This window comes from Varroa destructor, unplaced genomic scaffold, assembly GCF_002443255.2.
Source record: "Varroa destructor unplaced genomic scaffold, Vdes_3.0 BEIS01000003.1, whole genome shotgun sequence".
Taxonomy (NCBI): domain Eukaryota; kingdom Metazoa; phylum Arthropoda; class Arachnida; order Mesostigmata; family Varroidae; genus Varroa; species Varroa destructor.
Window position 1 is genome coordinate 6,565,227 of NW_019211456.1, and position 22,607 is coordinate 6,587,833.

At 43.3% G+C, this 22,607-nt stretch overlaps 2 protein-coding genes across 9 annotated transcripts in view; one reads left to right on the forward strand and one right to left on the reverse strand.

Moving 5' to 3' along the window:
* The first annotated feature begins 4,099 nt into the window (after nucleotides 1-4,099).
* On the forward strand, nucleotides 4,100-16,600 carry LOC111247030 (uncharacterized). 2 transcript variants are annotated; one of them, XM_086982281.1, is made up of 5 exons: nucleotides 4,100-4,364; nucleotides 4,518-4,961; nucleotides 14,263-14,367; nucleotides 14,748-15,107; nucleotides 15,295-16,600. In XM_086982281.1, exons 2-5 carry the CDS (start codon nucleotides 4,619-4,621, stop codon nucleotides 16,185-16,187), a joined length of 1,701 nt encoding a protein of 566 aa, XP_086838407.1. In that variant the 5' UTR covers nucleotides 4,100-4,364; nucleotides 4,518-4,618; the 3' UTR covers nucleotides 16,188-16,600. The 2 variants fall into 2 exon arrangements, with proteins under 2 accessions (XP_086838407.1, XP_022653291.1); XM_022797556.2 differs by having other exon boundaries at nucleotides 4,100-4,961.
* Nucleotides 16,601-19,604: 3,004 nt separating this feature from the next.
* LOC111248256 (fatty-acid amide hydrolase 2) overlaps nucleotides 19,605-22,607 on the reverse strand; it is a 30,045-nt gene continuing 27,042 nt past the window's right edge. For 6 of the 7 annotated variants that reach the window (XM_086982284.1, XM_086982283.1, XM_086982282.1 and 3 more), the window contains one exon: nucleotides 19,605-22,213. In XM_086982284.1, the coding sequence (XP_086838410.1) occupies nucleotides 22,115-22,213 (99 nt within the window). In that variant the 3' untranslated portion in view covers nucleotides 19,605-22,114. The remainder of the gene's footprint in view (nucleotides 22,214-22,607) is intronic. The other variant, XR_015322769.1, reaches the window with a different exon arrangement.

Here is a 22,607-nt window from a genome sequence, read left to right on the forward strand (position 1 = left end):
ATAGGACCTGGTATACGGCCTGGTTGACCAACTATTGATAGACCAAACCAGCTCCTCTTATATTCGCTTGATTGAATCTTCCTATTTTTGGCTTCTTTTTTGTTTCAGGTAACGATAACGGCGGGGCAGTTATTTCATATTGCAAAAAACTCCAGCATGTGTTCATCTGACAGAAATAATGGTTACAGCCAAGAAGCGAGCTTACTAAAAATCCTAAGCTCGAAAAAGCGTCGATCTTTTGTAACCAGTAACATTGTTTCATGAGTAGACTTCCTAAATATCTCGGCAACGGCAACGAGTGTAAGCATCATCCGTTCGACAGAGCTCTTACTGAATAAAACGCATGAATAGGAACCTATTGGAAGCTATCTGCTGACGGCAGATACCTTGGTTCGAAGAGGCCGTCGACGGATATTCTGATTTGTTCTAAAATGTGTGTCCGATCATTTATACTAATGCATTCTCTTACTAACCGGTTTTTACTCAATAGGTACGCAAACTCTGGGTGTTTAAGTGTTCGTAACGTGCTTATTAAGAGCTACGTACAACCCCAAATCTGGGCGCTAGACGACCCGGCATTTCGAGTTGGATGATACTCTTAGCAAATTCGTCCGCTTTTATCTGCTGTCAGATCATTGCGCAATCATTGTAAATCTGCCACCTCTAGGAAGATGTTACTACGCCTTTTGAGATCGCTATTAAGTATGGGGGTTAGCCGCACTCATCGAGAGCTTCTTTATTGCAGGCGTCTGCGTCGTGGGGCTCGTATCAAAGTGTATGATACTTGTTTGGTCACCCAATGGGAGACTTCAATTCGGCTATCCATAAGACTGCCTGTGCCTTAGATCACTGTTTGGGCGATCAGCTCGGTAGAAAATACGAGCCGTAAACTACATACGTATTAACACCAGTCTACCAAGTAGGGTGTGAGAGTTACATAGAGGATTAGCAGCAACAGACCCTATTATGAAGCAAATTATCGTTTGGGATTGAGTAAACGTCCGATACGAATCAACACTTCACAGTGAATCCATTGTGCTGTCTTGCTTTTTAGCCTGAACACCAGAAGCGGTATTGTTTTCTATAATCACCCACTCCCCCGGGCGTGCGTAAGCAACACAAGGAATCTACCCCCTTAAAACATGCCACGACACTTTTGTACACACGCTGTATAGTTGAGTATAGAAGAAGCAGGCAGGTGAAGCCGTAGGATATGACTGTAGATAGCTAGGTTTGCGCTACATTGTCCTTAATATTAATAAGTCGGCCTGAATTGTTTCTTTTTCTCAGTAAATAATATTCCTTACCGTATGTTACATAACACCTTTATAAAATAACTGATTGGAACGGAAGCTTAGTATCTGGCTACGCTAAAAAAGCCCAGAGAAAATATATTCTGCTCATTATCTACCTAACCCAGCAAAATCTACGTGTACAGCCTTTTGCAGATGTCCCACTTAAGCCATCTAGAAGAAACATTTCTAACACTTAGCACCATATCTAAATCTTCGTGGATACAATAGAATTAATAATTACGACTTTAAGGTATGGCGATAATTAGGCGATGTTATATTGGTGAAGTTAGCTCGTTCAAGTTACAACCGGAAGTACTTGCTTCGAATTTGTCAACTTTTTTTAGTGATCTATATGAACAGTTGCACCTGTAATGAAAAAAAGTTAATTTTAGGCAACTCTAGCGTTGAAATGTGTCCATATACTAGCGTGGCTTAGGGCGCTTTATTTATCTCTGAAAAATATCTTCTCTAGAGATTTATAAATGCCATTTGTTATTTATTAAGGATGTCTCGTAAGTTAGCGACTGGGAAGAAAATCGAATATCTGCACTCGTGGTATTACGTTTTAACACTGGTCGCCAGTTCGATAAACTAAAGGCGGTTCGATAAGTTCCGATATAAAGAATCAAGCTACATTTGTTTAGCTAGCACAGCAATGATACAAACAGTATCGAATACTAATAGAAGTATAAATTTCTTAATAAAAACTAACGCTGTTAACAACTTCATATATTTTGTGACTGTGCACTTCAAACGCTTCAAAGCTCTACCCGTTTAATATGTTATAATGAATCGAATTATATAGAATAACGTAAAGTTCCTTCAGCTGAAGACGTGTCGCAATATCGCCCTTAGTTTCTTCGCGTTCGCTTCATATATGATGAACCTTTCGACATAGCATTTTCGACTAATGAGAAAAGCTTCCCTTCAATCGAACAGTAGAACAGACAATCGCTTCTTCTACATTTGCACTATTGTTGCACCTCAATAAAAAAACCCAAAGGGCAATGGAGGTGTCGAAAATTCCAGCACTCTTATTATTTATATGAGTGAGTTCAAATATATATGTTTTCTGGAGTTCATGGGTTCTGATGATGAAGCTGCGGAGCATAGGGCAGCCCTTAACTACACATCATAGAACTTTTATATAACACGTTTTGTATAACAAAACATTTGATTCATTATGGAACTGTGTGGTTTTTTTCAAGCCTTAGGTGAATGCTTTCATGCATCACATTGCGCCTACAGGTGTACCCAGTTTACGTGCTACTTGTAGCTTTGAAACGTCCACTCTGTTTGGAGTCGACCTTTACAGCCTGGCATTTGTGTTGCTATTGCATTATTATAGCTAATTATCGCCTAGAATGCTCAATACCTTTGTCATGCCCGGCTTCTCCTATATGTTATTGCGTCTTTCCTGTGACTGGGTCACCTTTGAATCGGTACTAGCTGGCGGATGTCAGACCTTCCTGACGATACGCTCAATGACATTCTAGTTGAGACTGAAAAATATTTTATTCATCTCTTCGTAGGGAGATCTCGCAAACTTGAGTTATTTACTGAGTTCCGCTTTAACGTCCCTTTCATCAATAGCGGGCAAAAACCGAACTCGTTTTGACACGGCAGCAATTAGCCTTCCGTTTGGTTTCTCTGACCTTCTTACCACGTACCGGTCAAATCCATTAACACTTTCAACGCAGCCGACCCAGTCGATACCACAGGTACCTGCTGAGACAACCGCTGTCACAGGTGGTCGCTACCTTCATTTCCAATATCATCTACGGTTAGGCATCGCTAACATTTTGACCACCAACATTTGCCCCTACGTCGACCACCATCACTGGCATCGTTACTATTACCACGACTACAGATTGGGCTTTTCCTGCCTTCAACACTTTCATTTTGTCGCTACGATTTGCCTGAAAGAAGCTACAATCCTCCATTTGCCGGTTTGCTTTAGCATTACCCTATCCGAACCCCTTGCTTCGCCTCTTTCCGAAGGCCGGGAAAGAAAGCAGGGGGCAGCAGACCATTGCACACAAAATTTCCTCTCAGGCGCCTTTCCTGTTTTGCCACCAGCGGGCGGGTGGCAAACAGCCTAGTAGAACCAGGCCACACCACATTACGGCAGACCAGCCCGTGCCGGTAGTACTGATCCGCTTGCGTGTGCCAACCTCAAAAACGCGGCCGGTCACCCAAGCACGATATACCACCGCCATCACCGCTGCTGTCGCCGTCATTGTCGCCGCGACAATGGCTAGCACCATCACGACAACGATGGCGACCACCGTCGCCACCATGAGTAGTGGTGGCAGTTCGGCTGCTGCATCGTCCTGCTCCTCTCTGCTCCGATCTGCTCCGCCCGCCTCCGCAGCCGCGGCCACCACGACGGTCGCCGGTTACGATGATGCCGCTGCTACTACTACTTCGACCGCCAGCTCGGTGGCTGACGGTGGTGCGTGGCCTTTATCAGCGGCGACCTGCCAGAGGCTTCCCGCACACTGTCACATAGTCGCTGCCGCGAGAGTTGCCGCGACGTGCCCCTATCTCCACAAACCCTTGGCTGGTCACCTCTCTTAGCCACACGCTTTACTGTGAGGGCTGCAGGCCCTAAGTGCCCCAAGTTCGGTGGTGGGCCTGAGGCTCGCCTCAAGCCACTGGTCGTGGTTCAGTTAGCCAGCCACCAACCCACAGAGCGCTGCTCTCCCATTGGTCCGCCGCGGCTGTGATGTCACCGTGGCCTCTTCGAGAGACCGCGCTAGCCCTCTCCACCTAGTTTCTGTACGACCTCCTACTGCCGACGACGGCGCAGGGCAGAGTAGTAGCTGCACGCGAGTTGAACGTGACGCGGGTAAACTCTGCCGTAGAAACGAGCGGTTGATCGGCAATAATAACCGATACGAGGTGATCGGTAGTTAATGCCGATAGGTCGTAGTGCGTGTTAGTGAACTGTGGAATTGTGCTTCAGCATCGACTCCGTCGCAGAAGCGACACCGGAATAAGTCTTCCGAAAGCTGAACTGAGCGAAGTTCCTATTAATCAAATTACCAAAACAAACAAGGACCTTAAGTGCGTTTTTATATGGTGACAACGATACGAAGTTTTAACGTGTGGCTTAACGTTGGTCTCTTAACAGCATCATTATAACTTTTTTTCAAGCACGTTTCGCTAGCATTGGTTTGCCTGTATGGTGTTTAAGCTGCTCAATAATTGCCTTTGAAGGGGAGGACCGGGAGGCGCTCGGAGAGAACGACGTGTTCGACTACGAAACAAACAGAATCCCCATTGAAACTCGACATTGCGCTCGATAAAGTTCGGTGAAAATGCGCCAGTCCACGGGGCGACTGATAGAAAAAATGGAAGAAGCAACGTTACCATACGAGGAGTACCTCAACAAGATATTGATTCATCACAAGGAATTAACTCGAACTGGAGCACCCAATATAATCTGCTCCCAGCTGCCGGCACATTGGCGGAGTAACAAATCATTGCCGTCAGCATTTCGTATACTGTCACTCAGTGGAGACGTACCTGATAATACGCAGGTCTCGATAACGGCAGGCAATGACGAAAACTGTTGTCCAGAGTTACGAAACGCCATAGCCACGATGAAGGGCTCGGTAGCAAAGTTCAATGATCTTCGTTTCGTCGGCCGCAGCGGAAGAGGTAAGTACGGTTCGATTCGAAATGCTCAATGACAAATCGGTAGTAACTGATGTTGGTTATACCCGTACATGCAGACGACGGCGGGCTTTTCGAGCCATGTTGAATTGGGAAAATCTAAAAGCTGCTGCCACTCTCAACTAGTTAGGTGCCGGAAGCAAAATATGAGAAGGTCATCGAGGTGGTTATCGTCAACGAACCGGCTGTATATTATTCATATACATCGTTTGGCACATACTACATTGATTCGGTTGATGTTTATGCCGGGTTAATTGAGTTCGGCTCCTCTCACTTCACGCGCTTGAAGCCATTCATGGGCTGAACATTTTTGGATTCGGTTTGTATAATAATAAACCTAACCTAACCTAACATATTCGTCTGTCTGTAATGCATTTAACAATTTATGATTCTACTAAATACAATGCCGACTTCGATTCAATGAATTCACGTCCGACTTTGCTCTTTTTTCTAGTCAAAACAATAACAGAACTGTGATGATACAGTCAAGAGCTTTATTCAGCCATCATCAGCAAAAATTCAATTGAACAACGAACTTCACACATTTGGCGGAGCTACGCACGCCAATAGATAGCAATCATTTTTGTATGATCCATGTAAAGTCAACTCGGAAACTATGTCAGATCGTCAAACGGATTTAACTTCGAGATCCGACCCACAGTTGTGTGCGGTTACATTGAACCCCTCTATCTGATAATGAACCTGATAGAGGGCAAATATTTTTCCTATTTTCTTTTCTTGTGTAGCCATCTACGCGGCTCGACATGCAAAAATTGCGTTGGCGCATGAAGCGGAGGGAAGGCACTTTTAAGTTAGCTCTCTGAGAGTTTCCAGTAAAAATGGCATTGGGGAAAGACGAGAAGCATTCCCTGCGACGAAAGGTAGAAAAGAAAATTACGACTGTATGCGAACGTGTATCATACAAGTGTCTGTCACATCTGTGGACATTTTTTCTCAGTTATACCTCTTTCACATAGGATATAGTGTGGTCAGGATGGCTAACGCGCACCCCTTCAAATACGTTGCCATGGTAAACATACGCATGTGGCCATTGCTGGTTCAACTTGCAAACGATTACCATGACGTATGGTTACTACAAATCATTTGAGAAACTACAGATCATAAATCCAGCAAGATCCGCTCCAGCTAGATCCTCTAGTGGGGGAGGGGGAGGGGGTAAGGCCGTGTCGAAGAGGTGATTACGAGGACTCGTTAGCGCAATGGGAATAAACGAGGGCATTAAGATGAATGAAAAAATGCTTTCGTGTATGTGTTATTTTATTGAGCAATAGAGTGGGGGCCCAGGTTGTCACGCTTCCCTTTCAATTTAAATGTAATTTTGATTATTTTTTTTCTTTTCAAATTCATAACTTTTCAAGTTAAAGTACGCAAACTTACCGGGATTTACAGTGCGTAACCGTAACCTAAGTAATCAATTATACAGAAGAAAAGCCTTTGAAAAAAAGATTGCCTTGACCTGCACTATAGATTACGTTCAACGAAACTGAGCAAACATAACAGATTTGCCTGAAGCCGAACACAAACACAGTATTTACAAATCTGTTTCTAGTTTTGTTCCGTCTCACAAGTTCAGTAAAATAAACGGTCGAATTCTATGACGCGGAAGCATCATTGGGTTGGCGCCAATGACAAAATCGAGGTAAGCGTTTCCACTGTACAATATTCTGGCTTCTACAGTCTGTGGTATCGAGCCCTGATCAAAGGCTGAATCGTAAGAGCTCAAAAAAAATATAACATGCTAATTAAATGGACTATTGCGTCGCTGCATATCACCACTGGTCGATTTAACGGGGATGTTCTTTGTTTCCACGTGACGCAATATGCGGCCTTCGCCTAGAAGATCCGTCGAAATTTTAGATAGACATTATCGGATATGTGAGGCTATATTTAGTAGAAGGGTTCAATTTGGCTGCCCTTGTTAGATCGTTCGCCGTAGTTTTGATTTACAACTTCTTTGGAGGCTGGCTGATCTTCCGCCGTTCGCTCGCGGGAAAAGCATCGAGCCCGAACCTCGAAGTCTAGGAAGGCAGTCGGCTACGTTCAGGGTGAATTTTTTAACGAGTTGAAAAACTTCTTCATTTCAAGGAAGTTTGCGGTTAGCGATTTCTGCGCCGCCAGCAGCTCTCATTGAACGACGGCTGAGCTAGATGAAAAATCAAACGAAGATCTACCAGTCAGACTGCTTACAAGATGCTTCTGTTTTGTGCAGACGACTTGTCTTACTGACAGGTAGTGACGGACGCAAGATGCACGCATTCCGTTTCTCCGGTTGCATAGTCCGGCGATGTTGAAAATCGACCGTCGATGTCAATGGCGGAGTTTTTAAGGATAACAAGTCTACACCACCCACCTTATAATGAGAATTTTTTAGAGATACATGATTTTTCTCATCACTGTGTAAGACAGCAGAATCCAGCCCCAATATCACGATCTCGATAGCCCCCCTCGGCCAAATGCAACGAAAACAACCCGACCTGCAGCAAGGATTACTATTGCAATTGATGCGTCTACGCGAAATGCTATCTGTACATGCGCGAGAATTAACTTTTCCAAATGTGCTGTAAGCTAGATGTTTTTATGGCGTGCATTTAAAAATGTGCAAATGCGCTCTACTAGCCACTGATCCATTCTACCTAACGAAGCCCAAGCCGACCCGAGATATGCATCCTCCTCGTTGCGTGTTTACGTACATGTTTCTTTCTTTTCCTCTCCCTCTCCATCGAAGTAGAATAGCTGAAAGGTCCCGGCTCAGTCAACAGCGTGTTGCCTGCGTCAGGACTTCAGTGGGTATCAAGGAGTGGCCTGCGTATCGGGTTAACTGACGCTTTGGCCACCATTAATCATGCCCGTGTCATTGCAGTAGTCATCAGTGAAGAGCCGCTGCTCTGTGGCGACAGAGTATTGTATAAAGTAAAACTCAAGAACGGCCTAAGAGCAACATTTTCCAGCATTGTGCACCGGGTAGCTTGCGCAGCTTAGCTCCAGCTTGGACCCAGCCCACAGAAACGCCAGGCGAAAACAAGCCAGACTCCCTAAGGGGCAATTTTTCGCTTGTTGACTCCGTTTAGTCGATCACGGCGGGGGGTACTAACGGACACACAGGCACGACCAGTCACCTCACATATGATTGGATGGTTTGCAAGATGCTGGCTTCTCTCCAGCAGCTGCTGCTGCTGCTGCTAGCGGCGCTGTGACCCGAGTTCAAATAGGACAGCATGACTGCGCGCAGCAAAAGTCTGTTCGGGGAAGAACGAGCGCTTTGTTTTGAAATGTTGATGTAGCTGGTGTTGTCGTTGCATTCAGTTATCCATTCAGCTGCTGATGCGCTTGTTACATGCTCAGATCACAGGGGCATTCCGCTTCGCCAGTCCACTGCTTTGGGCAAATACAATAGCCATGAACCTTGAGCTTCAACTGCATCTAGTAGTGCCCAGGAGAGGCTGAAGGTGTAATTTATTTATTTATTGGAAACAATATATATATAGTCCCAAAAAATCTATATATATATATATATATATATATATATATATATATATATATACGTATCTAATGTAACTCAATTGACCATTTTTTTAAGCGAATTATTTAAATTTACTGCCAGAAGACTCTGTTTACTACGGACTCGGAAGGACCTTACCAGAGATGAGACATCTTATTGCTAACCGAATGGAGCACCTGCACACCCATCGTCATAGTGTACAGGCATCTATTAATAAAAATCTTGGGCGGAGAGATTCTATAGAATACCTTGCTCGTTCCTCAGATCTAAAGAGTTTTCTTGCAACGCCAGAGTACCAACGATACTGAAAGATTTCAAAGCTATCATTGAATTTAGGAATTGAGGAAGTAACACCTCCGTGACCAGAACGATCGTACGTTCAAACGCTTGCTCTAGGAATCAGAGTATACGTTTTACGTAGATTAATAATTTGCAAATAAAGTAATGATTATTTCAACCGTGTATATATTTTTTAAGTCATCCTGTATAATTTTCAAGGTTTGAGTTCTCAAGCGATGGTCTCGATTAATTCTCGAACAGGCCCGACATGCAAATAGAAAAAAGGAAATCGAGTTATACAGATGAAGTATTTGTTCATATAAATAAAACATCAAGTTTCGATATCTATGCGATAGCGTTCGTGCAGCCATAGATTCGGAGTTTAACATGTGTAACGTTTTACAGTCAGTATAAACCTGACACTAAACAAAAAAAAAAAATAAAAACCATTATACTCAGTTGTAGGCAGCGCGTTCATCATCTACTAAGAGTGGGTTTGACAGCGAAAAGCAACATAACTGCTGGTGTTGGGTCGGCCACAGGTACATCATAGATACTGTGGAAGGCAAAAACCTTATGAGCAAAAAACTCTTGAAATATTCAAGTGTTCCATATTGTAAATACCCCATGGAGGATCGATCATGGAGAGACCACCTTTCCGGTGCACTGCAACATCTGAGATTATCAACGGCACTTCACAGCATCTTTGACACCGAAGCTACTCGAATGTATTGATCGGCTCATCGTTGTTACACTGGGCTTAGACATTTGCTCCCGTATTGCCCCATGTCAGTATCCATCTTTAATAGCACTCCAGTTTACGATTGACTAATTGCCCTCGGCTAAAAATCACGGCTAGAGTTGAAATTGCCTATATTCCTAGAGATAATAGTTCGATTTATGTTAAATCGTTTATATTGTCATATTTGTACGTATTTATTCCTCTTATTCTTATCAATCAGAATTAACGGTTCTGCTAAAAATAGCTAAAACAGTGCAGCTAGTGATTAGTCTGAATCTATTAGCTGGAAGTTGAGGATCTCGAAAATAGGTTACTGCTGGACCTGCAGATAAGAAAAGATGAACCTCGAATAAGAAAGGAGCAGAACATAATTGTTCTCATTTGAACACGGACTCAGGAGATGATTCCTTTGATTCATACGCTCCTTGTAACAGTGTATTGCGGGCAAGAGGAAACTGAAAAACATCTAGAGCCTAAGAGCACTTCAGGAAGGTCTTTGGCAATCATAGAGCGAAGTATGACATATCTCTAGTTCAATAACACGTGATGAAGCAGGATTACTCACATTGGCTATAAAGTCCCCTGAATGTCTCTAGTATGACAGGCAAGGCCAAGTGAGAATAGACTTTTCTTCCTGCGAAGTCACTGAGTTAGACGGTCATCTCAAGCATGTAGTGTTCGTACTGTTTATAGCCAGTGTTTGTGTGTCATTTAGCTATACCTTTTCACATAGGCGTCGCTCACAAGGCTCATGCTTCTTCTCGACAACCTGTCGCTAACTGAGACTGGCTTATACATACGTTATTTGGGAGCGGTAGATTACAGATTTTAAAATACCCCGCTAGTCTTGGCCAGTATCCTGTAAATGCAAACGGTTGCTTCGTATGCCTCCCCATCCCTCTCGGTCAGACTACCCTTACTGAATGAGACATTGTTGTACCTTTCTAAGTGCGTTTGCGTTCGCAAAATGTATGTATCATCTATATATATATACATATATATATATATATATATATATATATATATATATATATATATATATATATAGCGTCTGCCTCCAGGATGCGTGAACCTGTGAAATCGGCAAGCGACACACGCTACAAAGTGCTTGCTACTTTCAAAAGTCGAATCATTAACGCCCTCTTTAGAGGACCCCCTTCCCTAAACTGAGTAGTTACGAACAATGCGGGTCACAGCTGATGTATTTATTTTGTAATAGCTCCGATTCCGCGTCTCGCTATCGTCTGCCTGCTATCGAACCGCTTAATGTTTAGTGTGTCGGAGAAAGACAGGATGATTTTGAGATGATAGTACAAAACAGCAAACGCATCCCGGCAGAAGCAGAGGCAACGGCCAGCGACGCAGATATATCGAAGGACGGCACAATGGATACAACAACGTCGTTTCAACTATTCTGGAGGTCCGCTTTGTCTGCACATGGCACTGCGAAGCGCTAACAAGGACAAGAGCTGGGAATAGTAGCTCAGGACACTATAAAAACTCCGAAGAGACTTACGCTGAAGCGAACAAACCGAAGATATCATTCTTGAATTGTGTCTTCTAGCAGGAAGGTTATGCTATACTTTTCATCATCACCATACGATAACTAAGCTTCTAGAATGTGTAGCTGCGTTATTATTGTTACTACAGATACCGCCAGTCTACACGGTTCTGAGATTATTTTTTCGTCTTTCCTAGGTAAACTAGAATTACCATTAAGATTGCGTGTTTTCTTTGGAAGATATAATTAATAGTATTCTTAAAATCGAGTAAGTCAACTGATGTACACCGGATCATCTTTGAGCGACTGAATTTAGCGAATTTCTATACACGTCACAGTGCTTTGGCAATAGAATTGAAACAGCGCACAATCATGCATGGCCGATTTACAACACAGGACCATCATGCCGCTGTTCGGCCTATGCAAAGCCAGCGCGAAATTTTTTTTTTGTCCTAAACCAACGTTGGTCACTTCCTTATGTTTCGAATTAGCCAAGTAAACGTCGTAGAGATGCTAAAATCAGAGCTGTGCCCAGCTGGATTGGCGCCATAGTGATACTGGACCTTTCAACATCTCTGCGGACATCACGCATTCAGCCGCCCCACTCCGATGCAAAAAGATAATCCGTGTATTGTACACGTATATTGTTGGCTAGTTTTGCCTCATCAATTAGGATTGCATCGCAGGCTTTCGATTGAGCTATCATTGCTAGCATATGAGCATGTGTCTATGTGTTCGTATATCCGACACCCCAACGGTATATGACTTACTGATTCGCAAGAAAAGAGACGCTCAGAGTGCGAGCGTCCGACGAGATAGGGACTAGCAATCATTTGTTATTGGCACGCAATGGTCGAATGTTGCGCAGTGCCGATGCTCTTGTCCGACACACGCGCCGTCCAACAGAACTATGTTCTGGTCCAGCAATGTAGTATGTTGGGTCCCAAGTTCATCGTTAGACTGTGATCTTTTCATAGGGCAAAGATGAAGCGGTGTTGTGTGGGCGGCGGCACCAATACTGAATTGAAGGCGTGTCGCGGCACTGCGTTATAGCAGTTATACTAACTGTAGTTGAACAAAGTGGTCCTGCACCGACAACTTCGTCATTCTCTATACGGCATCTCCTTTTATCGTTCTGCCACTTCCTTTACCACCATCACCAGCGCCACCGTTACTGGTAGCAGCGCACGCCCGACTGTGCTCGATGGAAGCGCACGCAAGGAAAAGGCAGATGTCTAGATGCTGGAAGTGATGAAGATGACCGAGGTGCGCAGTGGCGCGAGAGAAAATCCATTTGTTTGAACTGCTCGACACGGTTCAGTAACGTTTCGCGCTGGCGAAGCCTACGAATGGAAAAGGAAGGGAAGTTAGGGAGTGCGAAGCGCCCTGAACATGACGCGGTTGCCATTGGAATTCAATGGCGAACGGGATTTGTCATGGTACAGGGGCAGGAAGCGCTGGTACTACTCTGACCAACAGTGGCCTATCAGGACCGGTGGTGGTTCGCTTGGCCGGTTACTCGGTTGAGACCCGCTTAGGCTGTTTGCCTGCCTGACTCGGCTGGTACACATCGAATGACGCTGTCTATGGCCAGCGGTAACGTCTAGACTATAATCAGATCGAGCACTTGGAATCACACCAGGATGACGAGAAGCAATATCGAGCACGATCCAGGAAAACTGGCAGCCGTATCGGCCAGCGACCAAAAACAGGGAATGTTGAAATCCGTATGGTGCTTCACTGCTCTAATACAACTAAGTATCAGATGTTGTCCTTTACAAAAATACCTATTTTACTTACTAAATAACGCTCTATTTTCGCAATATGCACAACTCAAGCATTTTGTTCATCAGCTGTGCCGAATAACTTCAGTCTCTGCTGGAGATGTGGGCACACAATCGAGCTCAGTATACGATGGCGAGTTAACTGTTACATGTAGGAGTTACAAATCATTGAAATTGAAATTGTAATAAAGTGACAATTTGAATCTTATGACTTTTGAGTCCGCTGAGAAACAGTAAGCACTACTTGCGCCGGGTGGTTTAACCGAAGTATGGCTGGACCTCTACTTCAGACTCAGATATGTTGAAGTTTAGAATAGAACGAGGTCATACAATGTGTATGAACTAGACGTGACGGACATTCCTTCCAACTGAGAAACGACGTGTCGGAACGACCAGTACGATATGTACATGTTAATAGGTGGCTATTGTTGCTGACAGGAGTTTCTCGTTTGAAAGTCGACTGGATATATAGAGCTTGATATTGCTCTATACTTGCATATGTAGAAATCGAAATGGACGCAATAGCCACGGGTGTTAGAAACGGTAAAGTTCGATCGAATACGTATACGTATAATAGACGTCCGACGGTAGACCAGCGGAACAGGTTTCGACAATGTTGTTGTAGAAGAGTCAATATTTCTGTGAGAATGTTGCCGACTGCAGTCTGAACTGAATAGTTCCGGGATCTATTCATCGAAATGGTGATAACCTACATCAGCAGATAAAGCGGATATTGTTATAATGCTAGTAAATGCGCAATGCGATCGCTAAGCAGCAGGTACAATGCCACACGGTCGATGCTCGTTCTGGGTCCATTAATAAGGTACTACTATTTCTGGCTAGTTGGGCTTTATTCAGGCTGATATTTAGACAGCTACAAACAGGACTCGAAATGTTTAGAATCTAGAACAGGACGATGGATAAGTCGATTTACTGAATGTGAAACCAGCTTTCGTGAAAAGCGTCGAAAAGCCTCAAACTGCTGTATTAAACAGATATTCTATGCCTTGTAAGTATATCTTTTGTACGATTTTATGCCATGATTAGACTGAATCTTCTACTGACAGAGAAATACTGACTCGCGCTGCTATAGACCAACCGTTGGCCACGATATTAACTTTTCATTTTTAGTACACTCGGCCTCTGTCAGTCCGCCCTCATATACAGAACAACTCCTGCAGGAACAGACACACCTCATGAGTGGCGCCACCATGTCCTGTTATCACGTTACTAAATGGTAACAATATAACAGGACATAACGGACTTTTGTGCAGGTGTCGGTGTACTATAAAATGCAGAATGAGGCGGATATCTGCCAGATGCATTTCCATACAATTTGCTATTGTGTCTAGAAGATGCTTAAAAATGAAAGACAAACAATTTGTGATTTCTTGAGAAGCCATTTATTATTAAATATATAAAGCAGAACTTGAATCTATGAAAATCATAATCTGTTTCAGGAAAGAGCTTTACGCTAACGATAGTGATCCACACGAGTCCGCCACAGATTGCCACGTACAATAAAGCGATTAAGGTTACTGTAGACGGGCCCCGCGAACCTAGAAGTAAGTAAGCTTTATCCGTTTCTACTGTAAAATGGCTAATTAGTTCGATGATTAAGTATAACTAAATTTTGCAAAAACATTAGCGAACCTTATGCACTATACTAAGACACTGTGAAGCCTTCAATAGGTGAGATCCGAACCTACTAGCTCCCCTAGAGTACGTCTGTGCTAAAGTCTGTAAAGGTCTTGTCGTCGGCATTTTTAGCCATTATAGCAAACTAATTGAGATACGTAATAAGTTGTACAGTCTTATTTCGGCGTATGAAATGAGAAATACGATGAGGCTATGCAGTAGATATACTAGTGGAATTAGTACGTGGAAATCTAAGATACGAACCGTGTGAGCCAAGTATGCCTCTGACCGCGTTCGTTTTTGTCAGGACAAGCACCGTTTCGGTTTGGGCCTTACCCATCGACCGGTACACGAACATCCTTCTTTGATCCGCTCATGCCTCGTCAATGGAGTCACTTCCGAAATAAGACGACTCGCTTGCGACCTGTGTCAGGAACACCGGCCGTTGCGCCCCCTGACACCTGGCCACTGCCAGACCTCTCGTCCCGACTTAGCAATCCGGAGGTGACTAGCCCATGGACAAACCCACCAGGTTATACCTACCCGAGTTACTTTAACTCGGCACCACCCGCTGCCCTACCACCAGCCAACCAGACGATGTTCGGTTCCTGGGACGCTGGACTATCCGGAGGAATCTCTAATACTGTCTCAGAGGGACCCATTAATTGTAAGTTGACATTGTGTATGGTTTGATTCTTCAGACGCATAATATTCTCGTTTCATAGTCCATGGAGCCAATACTGCTCCACTTAATATTTGCATAGACATTTTTTAAAAAAGTAAGACTATATCCGCACACTGAACCATATGAACTAATTTAGCGAACTCTTTATAATTGATCCTTACCCTTACAGCGAACACTCCTCAGCCTGTAGGTGTCCAACAGACGTCGATGCCGTTAATGTCGTCGCCGCCAGTAGATTCGACAACCTCATCACCTCTGTCATCATCGCGTTCTTCTCCATCTTCATTGGCCATAGCGCCATCTATCGACCCCACATTGCCCGGCCTCTTTCCGTCGCCCTCTGAAGTGGACAACGTTTTAAACTTCACTCCAACTGGTTCAAGTTTGCCCGTCTCACTACCTGTCACATTACCGTCACTGATTCCACAACACTCACAGCTGCCACCATTGGCTACATCGGTGCCTGAATTTGTAGGTTCGAGCAGCATCAATTCTGGGGTGAACCCTGCCCCCACTGACAAATTGCCGTCTTTGAACGGTCACAGTATGCTACCTCAGAGTGGCGCCTACTTCGCGTACAACCAGTTAATGCAGCAGCAGCAGCAGCAGCAACAACAACAACAACAACAGCAGCAGCAGCAGCAGCAGCAACAACAACAACAAACCAACATTACGTCGAGTACAAACCCAACGGCGCTTGGTGCCGTCGGCGGATATCCTCTAGCAAGCAGCAGCAGCAGTGGAAGTAGCGGCGGATGTAGCAATGCCATAGTTGGGAACACAAATACCTATTCAACCCTATACGCAGCATCATACACCCAGCCGAGCGAAGCCTTGCAGGAAGATAGCCAAGAGTCAGAAGGCCCTTTGCTGGGCAACACTCGCTTGACTGACCACTCTGGTCGAACCCTGGTCGACGCACATAACAATAATAACAATGACATACTCAGCTCAAGTCTTTTGCTAGACGATCCCAGCAGGCAAAGTCATGCGACGAACGTTGTTGTCAGTTCACAGGAGGTTTGGCGGCCGTACTGGGGAGCGGAAACCCCAGGCAAATAAGTATTTTACTATGAACGTATCTACGTCGATTTGTACGTTTAGCGGATTTCTGGACTCAAGACAAAGACCAATGTGGCAGTCCGAACTATCAATGGAAACAATGACGTGCGTCATGCTTGTTATAAGCGAATCCTCTTCTAAAGCAGAGGAAGCACTTATATTATGAAGTGGATATCGGTGCAATAGAAGGGTCAAATCGAGTATCACGAAGCTCAAACCAAAGCCTTAGGAGCAAATGGGACGGCTCAGCCAGTCGACGTTGAGACTGAAGAAGCATGTCAGTAGTTATTAATCCAGTTCTTCCATTCTGTACATTGTATATTGCATACGAATCAATTGTTTGCAGTGCAAAACATGATGCCTGATATAAACAGAAAATATACAGTGAGGTAATAAATTTAGCAAGAAACGTTTGTTTTCTATTTTCCTTGAGTTTCTAGAAAGTACGCAGGATTTTAATGGTCTCGAGTTTATGTTACGAAGTACGCCATCTTTATGTTTAATCACTGACGTGCATATCCTCAATCGACAGATCAAACGAAAAATTTTAACGTATATATACATATATATATAATAACGTTGCTCGTCATCTGAACAATTAAAAAATAAGACAATAGATCTTAAATTGAAGCCGCGCGCTGAAGTTATGCGTGGATATAATTTTACTTCACTAGTATGCATTTGAAAGGAACTCCTAACGTGATCGCATTCAGCGTCACTCATAAATTGGCTAACCCACTTGAGTCATCTTGGAGTTGCTGTTACAGCCTTGGAGAGTCTAAGGATTAAATCAAGCGCCTCAATCATCGGCTATAAGGTTAGTGAACAAATATTTGATCTAAATAGAATATTAATATGGTCATAACTAGCTCTCTGTATCAGCCATTCCCCTTAACGGTTTCCTGCATGATGTTCTAGCCTAAACGAGTGCGCATTCGGCTTATATGGCGCACCCTTCATGAATAGATGGATTTGACACGGACATATATCCCGAACGTACTTACACAAGAGAAGAGCAGACGAGAAGTTTAACTTTATCATCCGTTGATTCTTCGTTTCCTGTTATCTTCTTTGTAAAGTGGTTACATAGTGGCGGTGTATGCATTTTGCTTTTAATCGACCAGAAGTTTTCGGCATCCCGTCCGATGTTTGCTGGCTCAAAGGGTGTCATCAACAACACATTCATTTCACTCTCCAGTCGTTTGAAGTCTGACGCTTCTTGCCTCAATTTTCCCTCCACCACACTTGCTATTGCTGCATAGTGCAGGCGATAGTCGGTCACTCGAACCCCCGTTTGCAAAATACCCACGTTTCTGCTACTCTACATCGACGAGCCCAGGAAAAGCAGGGGCACCAGCAACTGCATTCTTGCCCTTTTTCGAAAGCCTGTCCGGGTGAATGGACGGACGAACGCGAATGTGTCGACAATATCAGACGGTGGCGCTTATGTTGGTAACTATCGGTCCGCCTGCCCTTTGGTCGTATATGTATACGTTCTGTGGTGACCCACTTCGGCCTGGAGGCCCGCGCTGTACCTCCTGCACTCGGCCATCCGCGACCTAGAACCCTGATTCTAGGAGCAGCAGCAGCAGTAGCATTGCTTCCTGTTCACGAGGTGCGAAAAGATTGGGACTTATGGGCATTGGGGTAAAATGGGGTTTTTGTAGAAAGGTGGTGAGACATGAAGGGGGTTTAGAGCGGCGGACAGGAGGAGTTTGTTCGTGGTAGGACGAAAGCACAGAGGATGGGGCCAAGCAGATTCTTCCTAAATAGGGTAAACCCGGACCGATGGATGGAGTTTTGCGGAGGTGGTGAAAAGCTGGCGTTTGTATAGGGGACGGGGGGGCTAATGATGTCCCTAAGGACGACGAGGAAAAAGCTGACGGCTGGCTATTATCAGTGCAACGGGTCACGGCCGTCGAGTTACTCGAACAGCGGAATTGTTTAACCCGATTAATGACGTTGGGTCACAGCAAAACGAGCACAAGCAGTAGAATCAGGGCAGAGTCGGCTGCCGCCTGCCGCCTGCTTACAGTCATGGGTAAGGCCTGTGATGACGACCTAAGGTGATGACTGTAGATGGCAGAAATACCTTGATATGAAAAAATATTCAACGATGGATAATGCAGTTTCTTGTCCCATTATAAAAATTAACACAGTTGAATATGCATATAACTTAAACCTATACGAAGCAACTTCTAGAGTCTCTCGGACTTATAAAATAAGCTTAAGATTGTAAACCTGACAACCATTTTGATAATGCGACAACCGCTGAGATCTTTAGTTTGAGTGAATTTCATAACTTGGGCCACTTTAACTAGGCTGTTCATTTGAACTTTGGCAACCCTGTAAAGTCTGAGTTTGTGGGTCATTAAAAACGGTGATAACAATATTGTTTCTGATTGCTTCTGTAGTCGACAAAAGTATTGAACAACGTTTTACAGAGAAACCAGTCAACATGCAAAATGCGTTACTACTTTTAATCGAGACAAGAATTTAGCTAGCCAAGGGGTGTATATCTGCCAAAACATAGATTAAAGAGATTTTTTACTGTAAAAACGGTTTACTATTTATGTTTATTTATATAAAAAAAGACATCAAGCAATTCTATAGTTTAAAGGCAATATATAATAAAGTAATAATATCGTCCTTTAGAAACGCACTCAACCCTTTGATAGTTCACTTATTGCTAAATTGTTCTGGAATGGGGATAAGATACTTGGCAAGAATGCTGGCAATCTGGGTTGTTGGTTTTTGGGATCATTCACCGAAAGAACAATGTTTCACGTTTAACTTCGTAACTGCAATTAGTATTGCATCAGACGGCTCACCTTACAACGTATTTTCGACGATCCAATTTGAAATCTTTATGTGGCTAAGCCTCGTAGGCAGCGACATTATCACTGCGATATCGTGCATGCCCACGCCTTCGTTTCGTATCATACCATACAGGAAGAAGCGAAAATTCTGGTCGGGGATAGAAATGAATAGATCGTCGGAACGCCCTTCAAACTGACGCCCATTGAGGGTTCCATTTGCGTCACTGCGTTTCGCGCACCGATTAACATTATTGTATTTGCGTTAATAAGTCCAGAAGGCATTACTTTTTTTTTGACGTGGAGATGTTTTCCTTCGTTAGTTGGAAAAACGTAGCGGGGGTCACTTAGATGCAACCGGAACGATTGATACGAAGTACTGATGAGCAAAGTATTACCATTAGTCAATAAAGGCTATTCAGTATGTACTGTTATAGAAGGGTAAACACTGCACGCCAGAGTAGGAGCCTAAGTCGGGGACGGGGTCGCCCTACCGAACGGTAAAAATTGAAAAATATTATTTGATGAAGTCCAGGAGTTCGACGGTTTTACTTTCCACAACCTGCTATTAGAATTGTTGTTGAAAACAGCTCGCAACACGTGACTCATAGATCATCATTTATTCGTATATCATTGTCATACATTAATGTTATGAGTATTTGCTAGAACGTGATCTGAAACAGGCAAACATTGCAAAAAAAGGCCTGAACTTGGTAAGTGAAGCGCCAGCTTTTAAATAGCCTTCGATGAGCTTCACGTCATGCGCAACAATAAAATAACAACTGTTGTCAAAGAGTGCTTATTGCTAATGCTGCTGGATCGCTGGTTCTGGACAAGTAAGCAAAGCATATGTTTCTTTAATTGTTGTCTCTGCTTTTTGGTTAACTTTTAACTTGAAATGAAGAGCGCCAACAAACTGCCACACACATATCTATATTCCTCACTCCTGTGTCTAGCTAACGTTGGGCCGAGATAGTACCGGCTTTCTCCTTGACAGCAAAAAAAAAACCCCGAAACTTAATAAGTACATTAACTTTTTGGTCACCTCGCATTTCCTGATATATGAAGGTACACATTTAAACTCATCGAATTACATAATTATATACAAAAGAACCGTATGACTTCAGAATTTCGTAATGAAACGCGTTGGTAATTTTGTTTATGAGGACACAAGTTGACCTATGCCAATAAGTCTCACTCTGGGTTGCGCCAGCTGTTATTGACAATAGCACACAAGATTTGTTCTTCGAATAACCTAATGACAATACTAGGTAGAAGGTCAACAGCTGCAATTCAGATGAGAGACTTGAAGTAGATCTGTGTTTGGGGTTTTTCAGAGGCGCGATTTGATCGACATGCGTATAACTTGCAAGTGGCACGAGGAGGTTCTGCTAAAATGCGAAATATATAGATAAAGTAGAACCGCCACTGATTCAGCATCGGAGTTTATGCTATTGTAATAAAATTTATTCATTATTTGGGAAATATTTACAGTTCTCTATGATGTTTCCTACTTTTGCCACTGTTGTTAATTGAACTCATTGTAAACATTTTTTTTTACTTATTATTTTTATTCGATTGTGCCTTCTCGGTCAATGTATTAGCTAGACGGGTATTTCCAATACTGCACAATAATGTTTTCGACCGTCCAGCGGAAACAGCGGCGTTAGAAGGACAACAGGATTTATACAATGCCGACATCACGGCCCTGCAATAAGAATAGCCATAGTGAGTCATTACTAAGCGTTCGAACTATTAGCAGGTTGAACTGGGTTTTGTGACAACAAAAAAACAAAAACAAGATTCTCTCGTGATTCGCTCATGTGCGCTAAGCCTTCGATGTTATTATGCGGTACCAATTTACAGTACGTGTGTACTTCGTATGTAGAATGTGTCCGATTTCTCTGAACAACTGCACAACAAACTTCGAAGTAGTATAGGACCATTTAGTCAATAACATATATATATTGTGTAGACGTTTTAGCAGAAAATGGTGCACAATTTGTTTGACTGACTCAACATAGTACTAGACATTGGCAAGTGCTTTGGGCTGTAACGCGTACGATCTTCAAATACTCATCTTCGTTACTGCATAGCGTTTTAATGTTTCCACTGTATTCTATTACTGCAATGTTGCAGACTCTAGCGCGGGTCACTTCTGAGCACGCGGATTCTAAACGTAAGCTTCTTCCTTGAACTACAAGGCCTGATGAAAATCGTCACCTACGGCAATAACGCTTAGATCGATTATATTATTATGTTACGTTAGCACAAAACCTTATGGATAAGTATTGCATCTTCGGTAACAGTACATATATCCATCCTATTTTCTTCTTCATCTTCGGTACCAAAAATAGATTTCTGTTAACAGTAGAGTGCTTCACATCAGAAAACAGCTAGAACAAATGAGACATGTGATGGTATTAATGACGATGTTTCATATCTAAAAATACTGTATTATAATGGGCGCACATAAACGCGCAGGGACCTTCACAGTGGGCACCTATCATTGTCATTGTTATCTAGCAACAAAATCAGCTGTTACAGCGGGAGCTTTATCTCACACTGAGCAAGTAGGATCTATAACAATGTCCTACAGAGTCTTTGTTTTATATTAAACGCGGTCTACTGAAGAGCTAATCAGTCGCGGTTCCTCAACATTACATAGAGTCCATATTCGAAGACGCGACAGCTCGTTATAATACTAAACTTATGAGCGAAACGTAAGATTCATTTATACACGGCGTACGTTTCGGTCGGAATGAGTGTTCATTTGGTCAAAGGAATAGAATCAAAATGTAAAGGTTTCGTACTAATCAACGCAGGGTCCTCGCACACCTTCAGAAGGCGTATCACAATTCTAAGTTGAGCGCAGCTGACAGCCACAGATACCCTAAGCGCAGCCGCTGCTTCTTCCGATTTATATTGATGGCGGTTCTGATCGTGCTAATTAGTCCGTGCTCGAAGATCCTTAACATTCTCAATGTCCTACTATTTTTTTCATTAGTTCACTGTCTAACAGTATTGTCCAGTCGATATTGAATTTTCTATAACCTATTGTACGATTTATGTTCACGTTTAGTAGACTCTGAGCGGATACTCCTTCCGTGCTCACGCCTTTTTACTGGGATCCCTCCAGCCACCAAAAACGCGCTCGATTTCTTCCGCAACAGCCAGGCACAGTCTGTCTTGATTTCGTCCGGCAACAACCTGAAGGGTTAGGGAAAAAAGTATAAATGTTGAGCGATTCATTATTTTGTTAAACTTCAATGTTATCCAGATGGGGTATGGTATCGGCGCGCCCTTGATTAGGCCATTGAGATCTTCTATCGACTCTTCAGTTTAACGCATACATATATATATATTTACTTGGTTTTTAACTCATCTCGGCGAGGCAGCGTTCGAGATTTGAATTTTGGCGGAAAACAGCAGGTGGTAAGGTTTATATTGCTGTACTATTACCAGCTCCTGTAATTAGCGATGGTGAACGAAACAGGTGTTCTATTTCAGTTATCTATGTGCCTACATATACCATTGTACACATACATATACCTTATGTACATATAAGGTATATGTGTAAATAAGGGCTGCGGCACTAGTCAAA